This window comes from Hylobates moloch, unplaced genomic scaffold, assembly GCF_009828535.3.
Source record: "Hylobates moloch isolate HMO894 unplaced genomic scaffold, HMol_V3 SCAFFOLD_21, whole genome shotgun sequence".
Classification (NCBI taxonomy): Eukaryota; Metazoa; Chordata; class Mammalia; order Primates; family Hylobatidae; genus Hylobates; species Hylobates moloch.
In genome coordinates this window covers 24,089,786-24,095,785 of record NW_026652296.1, presented here as the reverse complement: position 1 = coordinate 24,095,785, position 6,000 = coordinate 24,089,786, and the positions used below count along the sequence as shown (strand labels likewise).

General features: G+C 48.4%; 1 protein-coding gene across 5 annotated transcripts in view; it reads right to left on the bottom strand.

Moving 5' to 3' along the window:
• Positions 1 to 1,938: 1,938 nt before the first annotated feature.
• Positions 1,939 to 6,000, bottom strand: part of NDRG3 (NDRG family member 3) — a 97,097-nt gene continuing 93,035 nt past the window's right edge. For all 5 annotated transcript variants that reach the window (XM_032141828.2, XM_032141829.2, XM_058432907.1 and 2 more), the window contains one exon: positions 1,939 to 3,866. In XM_032141828.2, the coding sequence (XP_031997719.1) occupies positions 3,685 to 3,866 (182 nt within the window). In that variant the 3' untranslated portion in view covers positions 1,939 to 3,684. The remainder of the gene's footprint in view (positions 3,867 to 6,000) is intronic.

Sequence of the window (6,000 nt, the reverse complement as noted above, 5' to 3'; positions counted from 1 at the left end):
TGGCTCATGCCTGTAATCCCAGCACTTTGGGAGGCTGAGGCGGGCAGATCACTTGAAGTCAGGAGTTCCAGACCAGCCTGGCCAACATGGCGAAACCTCATCTCTACAAAAAATTAGCTGGGTGTGGTGGCACATGCCTGTAGTCCCAGATACTCAGAAGGCTGAGACAGGAGAATTGCTTGAACCTAGGAGGCGGAGGCTGCAGTGAGTGGATATTGTGCCACTGCACTCCAGCCTGGGCGACAGAGCGAGACTCCATCTCAAAACAAAACATAACCAAACAAAAAACAAAAAAAAGGGCAGCTGAGGCCATCAGATCAATTCCTTCCCATGTCAGCATTCTGTGGAGCATTGGCCTGCACTGTAAGGCTTCAGCCTGGTAATATTTATCTGTTCATATGCATTTGTTTCAACTCCTCTGCCAGAATGGGCAGGGCCCATGTCATTTTTTTTTTTTTTTTTTTTTTTTTTTTTTTTGAGACAGAGTCTCGCTCTGTTGCCCAGGCTGGAGTGCAGTAGTGCGATCTCGGCTCACTGCAAGCTCCGCCTCCTGGGTTCACGCCATTCTCCTGCCTCAGCCTCCTGAGTAGCTGGGACTACAGGTGCCCCTCACCACGCCCGACGAATTTTTTATATTTTTAGTAGAGACGGGGTTTCACTGTGTTAGCCAGGATGGTCTCAATCTCCTGACCTCGTGATCTGCCCACCTCAGCCTCCCAAAGTGCTGGGATTACTGGTGTGAGCCACCGCGCCCGGTGGTTCATGTCATTTTTTACGAGTGCCTCTCACAGATGTAGCAATCCACATGCACTTTTGCTGGCACTTGCCCCGGGTTACTGAAAACTCATCTGAAATGGTGGTCTCCTGAAATTATTCTTTTTTTTTTTGAGACGGAGTTTCACTCTTGTTGCCCAGGCTGGAATGCAATGGTGCAATCTTGGCTCACTGCAACCTCCACCTCCTGGGTTCAAGTGATTCTCCTGTCTCAGCCTCCCGACTAGCTGGGATTACAGGCGCATGCCACCAGGCTTGGCTAATTATTTTTATTTTTATTTTTAGTAGAGACGAGGTTTCATCATATTGGTCAGGCTGGTCTTGAACTCCTGACCTCCAGCGATCCACCCGCCTTGGCCTCCCAAAGTGCTGGGATTACAGGCATGAGCCACCACACCTGGCTTTTTTTTTTTTTTTTTGAGACACAGTCTCGCTCTGTAGCCCAGGCTAGAGTGCAGGGGTGTGATCTTGGCTCACTGCAACCTCCACCTTCCGGGCTCAAGTGATTCTCCTGCCTCAGCCTTCCAAGTAGCTGGGATTACAGGCACATATCACCATGCCTGGCTAATTTTTGTATTTTTAGTAGAAACAGGGTTTCACCATGTTGGCCAGGCTGGTCTTTAACTCCTGACCTCAGGTGATCCGCCCACCTTGGCCTCCCAGAGTGCTGGGATTACAGGTGTGAGCCACCACACTTGCTCTGAAATTATTCTTGATGGGTACAAATATAGCCATTTCTGGAGAAACAAGCTGGTCTCTTAGAGGAACCCAGACAAGTGGTTGCAGATTATTAAATGAGAGGTGGAACCTAGCAATCCCACACAGGTGGTGGAGCTGTGACATGGACCACCTTCTCAAGACCTCAGCTTCTCCTCCTTCATCACAAACAACACTGTCAGGCTTCTCACGATTTTTGGCTTGAGGGAAATACAGACACATCAGATAGAATTCTGCATAATTCCCTGGGATTTGATCCTGGCTGGACTTATTGGCTGTATGACCTTGGGCAAATGATTTATCATCAGTCTTCATTTCCTCCTATAAACGGACAGTGTCGCTTGGTGGATAAGCAATCACGTGAAAATGGCAACACAGAACCAGCATACAGCAACTCAGTCCTGCCCTGAACCCCAGTGAATGGCTTGAAAGAAATAACACCAGCAATCAGGTAACAATGAGACATATACAGCTTTATTTAATAATCTGTAAAAAGTCATACTCTAGCAGAGTGATGCATTCCTTATCTCAGCAGAAAGCAAACAGTGTGTCTGAAAAGCCCGTTCCCAAGATTTGGAACTGTGTAACCCTGAGCTTACATCTCAATGCTCCCAAGAGCTGGGCTCTTGCTATGTGGCAGTTGGTCTCCACAGTTCTCTCACCCTCCAGCAATACTCTGTCTGGCTGTGACTCCCTCACCTAACAGTAGACAAGAGGCTGAAAACAACTTCACCTGGACAGGGCTGCCCCTACAGATTGGCCGTTTCCCTCCTACAAAAGGGAGTTCATAGGATTAACAATCCTTCTGATGGCTGGGAGCAATGACTCATGCCTGTAATCCCAGCACTTTGGGAGGCTGAGGCAGGTGGATCACCTGAGGTCAGGGGTTTGAGACCAGCCTGGCCAACATGGTGAAACTCCATCTCTACTAAAAATACATAATTTAGCTGGGTATGGTGGCAGGTGCCTATAGTCTCAGCTACTCGGGAGGCTGAGGCAGGAGAATCGCTTGAACCCAGGGGGCAGAGGTTGCAGCGAGCCAAGTTTGTGCCATTGCACTCCAGCCTGGGTGACAGAGCGAGACTCTGTCTCAAAAAAAAGACGCTGAGAAATGTATCAATTTAATCTGGCTTCGATTACATCTACTGAAATCAAGGCTATATTTATTAAACATGATACTGTGTTAATGGCTGTTCCTCTCCCCCCACCCATTTCTCCACCATCTACATGCTTTTTTAGGCCATACCTTCCCCCTTTCTGGGAACTGAGGAATGGAGACACACTCTCCATCACAGACCTAAGAGGCACTTCTTGTGGATATGTGGATGTCTGGTATCAGATACTGCAGCGACAGCAGTTTTGCTCTTCAGAGCAGAGGCCTGGCATTTTGTTTCCACCTTCCTGTGCTAAGAGAGTCCAGTAATTAAGCCACATTCACTCCTTGGAAAAAACTCTATGTTGTATCAGAACCTCACCGATGGTTCATGGGCTTCCAGCAGAATATATTCCTCCCTTTTATTTACAGAAGAGTATACAGAAATTCATTTGGACAGAAGGAGCCTCTCTATGTAACAGGCACCCTTCTACTACTGGTCACAATCAATCAATGGTCCAGACGGCAATTATGATTTTCCACATTCCTCAAAGCTGCTCTCTCCTGAAATCACTTTGCAAATTTTGTTGACCAATTTGCAAACAAAAGAGAATGCAGTGGCCTACCCAACCTAGAAATCTGTTCTGCCTAATTCCCTTAAAAACACCATTGAGAATGCAAAATAAGTCCCTTTTTTGTTTTTTGCAGAAGCACTACAAGAAAGCATGTCTAAAACCACAGAACTATGCACACACAAACACAGACACGCGTGCTCGCACACACAGAGTCGGGATCAAAGAATCTTATCCGATACATAGTTGGGGGAGCACGGGAAAAAGCTGGCAAGAGAGGATATGGAGAGATCTGATCAGCTAAAGATGTTGGAATGTTACAGTATGGCATGGAAGTGGTTCTTGGGCTATACAAAAAAGGGGGTGGGCAGGCAGAAAGAATGATAAATCCAGGCTATTAGAGAGAGGTTCAGTGGCCATGCATGAGTTAAAGATAGTAGAGGCCAGTTTACTGGATGAAATGTTATATTATGGAGTGGTCATTTGAAGAAGGATGGACTTGCAATGGTCCAGGGGAGGAGCATCTGCTTAGCAGGACACCTCCATGGTCTGGTGTCTGTCCAGGACATCAGGGGACTCACAGGATTCTTGAGTTCCATCTGACTGATTGCTGGTGACAGACCGGCTGAAGGGACTTTCTCCAGAGCCGAGGCTACTCGAGGTTGAGTGGGTTCGTGATCGGGCGAGCCGAGTCATGCTGGCAGATGGTACTGTAACAGAGAACCAAGGGGACTAGAAGATGAAGCCCCAGTTAAGCCCAGCTAACCTAGGAGTCTCACCAAAGGCTTTATGTTTAGCTTTTCCGACTCATTTACAATGACACCCAGGACAAGATATAGCCATCCCCGTTTTGTATTATTTGCTCTAGGTGAGTGGTGATATGTGAGGCCACTTTAATCCTTTAGATCTGGTTGGAATCTCAGCTGACTGCAGTCACCACAGAACAAGGGGAAACCCTAAATCCAGAGTATAGCCTCCTAGCTATGCCCACACCATTCAGACAGTGACAGAATGGAGGCTTTGGGAACCCAAACAGGTAACCAAAACCTACAGTGCATGCAAGACTAAACCAAAAGAAAAGAAGGACACACACAAGTATGAAGGTGTTTCACAAACACAGTGCAAGCCCGATACAACGAGACTACCATCCGTGTCCACAGGCTACCTTGCTACCAGGGAGGAGATGGGTAGGATGGTGCAGGTGAAGGGGAGGGCAGAGTGGCTTGGAGCTGACCTCAACACAGGGATGAGGTACAGGTTGCCAGGGACGGAGAAGTAGGTGTTTAACTCAGACTCCTGTTCTGCCAGTGCTTGACTCTAAGGTCCTTCCAGCTTGGCTGGGACTGGGCCTTACCTGGCATAGCCTCCCTGCCTGTCCTCCTGGGCAGCAGCCACTCCCCTAGCTGTCATTTCAATGCTGGGGTCAAAAGGTGCTATCATCTGCAGAGTTCTCTGGGCATAGGCTCTGACCCTCCTATTTAGAGCCAAGGCTGCCCTTAGATTCCTGTGTCTAGAGGTTAATTCAAGGATCAGTAGGTGGTGGTGGAAGATGGGCCCTGCCTATCAAGTTTCAGCTGCTGCTGTGACCCTGGATTTAGGATGACAAGAGGAGGCCTGCCCCTTACAACCAGATCCTTTCTGCCTCCTGGGGGACCAGGGCTGGACCTGTAGGCTAAATCTCTTGGGGCGTACTGAGCCACGTTCTATTGGGCTCTCACTGCACAGGAAGACCGCGGACATGCTGCAGGCAGCCAGTGCAGCCAGGAGAGACTGGAAGGCGGGGCAGGGCCAGCACAGAGGAAGGTACCTGACTCGGTGCTCAGGTGACTGAGCTGCACATACGGGACTGGAAGCAGGATGGACACAGGAAAAGGCAAGTTAGTGACCCGAGAGTGCCAAGTGGCAACCTCAGCTGCCTGGTAGACACTGACAGAATACTCTAAGCCAGGGATAAAATTTTATTTTAAGGTCCCAGAGAGGAGGTGAGGCTGACAGATACTTCAGTAACATCTCAAATGTTACTTTCCTCAACTAGACAAAGGCAATTGTCTTCCCCTCCGCTATAAACAGTCATCTTGCTTTGGATCAGAAGTGGGCTGGAAGATCAGCTATTTCATAGGAAAAGGATAAGAATGGGCTAGGAGAGGGGCTCCTGCTCCTCCCAATGAGCCACAGGGCTGTGGGTGTGGGCTCGGTTGGTAGCGGCTCACAGGCAAGGATGACACAGCCACTTGAGACAAGACATACACGGTCTGCCTGGCAGGTACAGGGCTGCACCCAGGGCCCAGCTGCCCAGAGCAGCTGACCAGGAGGCTCACCAAATGACCATTATCCACACTAATACGAAAGACAGGAGAAAAATCACCCTACTGGGTAAAGAGCTCTGTACCTGGGTGAAAGAGTTTTTCTAAAAACTCCAAGAAAGGAGCAAGTGTAGATAATTCTGTGACCATGAGAAAGCTCAGGGGTCTTACAATACAAGAGACTAGGACAATGGCATATGATATGGACACACCCTTGGACTTGCTCTAAAACACTCCCCAAGTTCATCTCCTGGGGTGGAGGAGACTTTACCAAGGATACTGCCCTTTTCTCCTGGAGTCTCCATTTCATTTCTCTAGGTCAGGAGTTATTAACCAGCTGAGTTTAAATGCAAATCATAATTTCAGATTCACACCTAGGACAGCCTAAGCTTCAGGGGTTCAAAATGTGGGCTCTGGAGTCAGACTGCCAGGGTTTGAATCATGGCCCTGCAGCTGAATTTTTACCCTTGGCAATGTGCTTAGTCTCTTTGAGCCTCAGTTTCTTCTTCTATAAACTGGCACTAATAACAGAATGACCTCT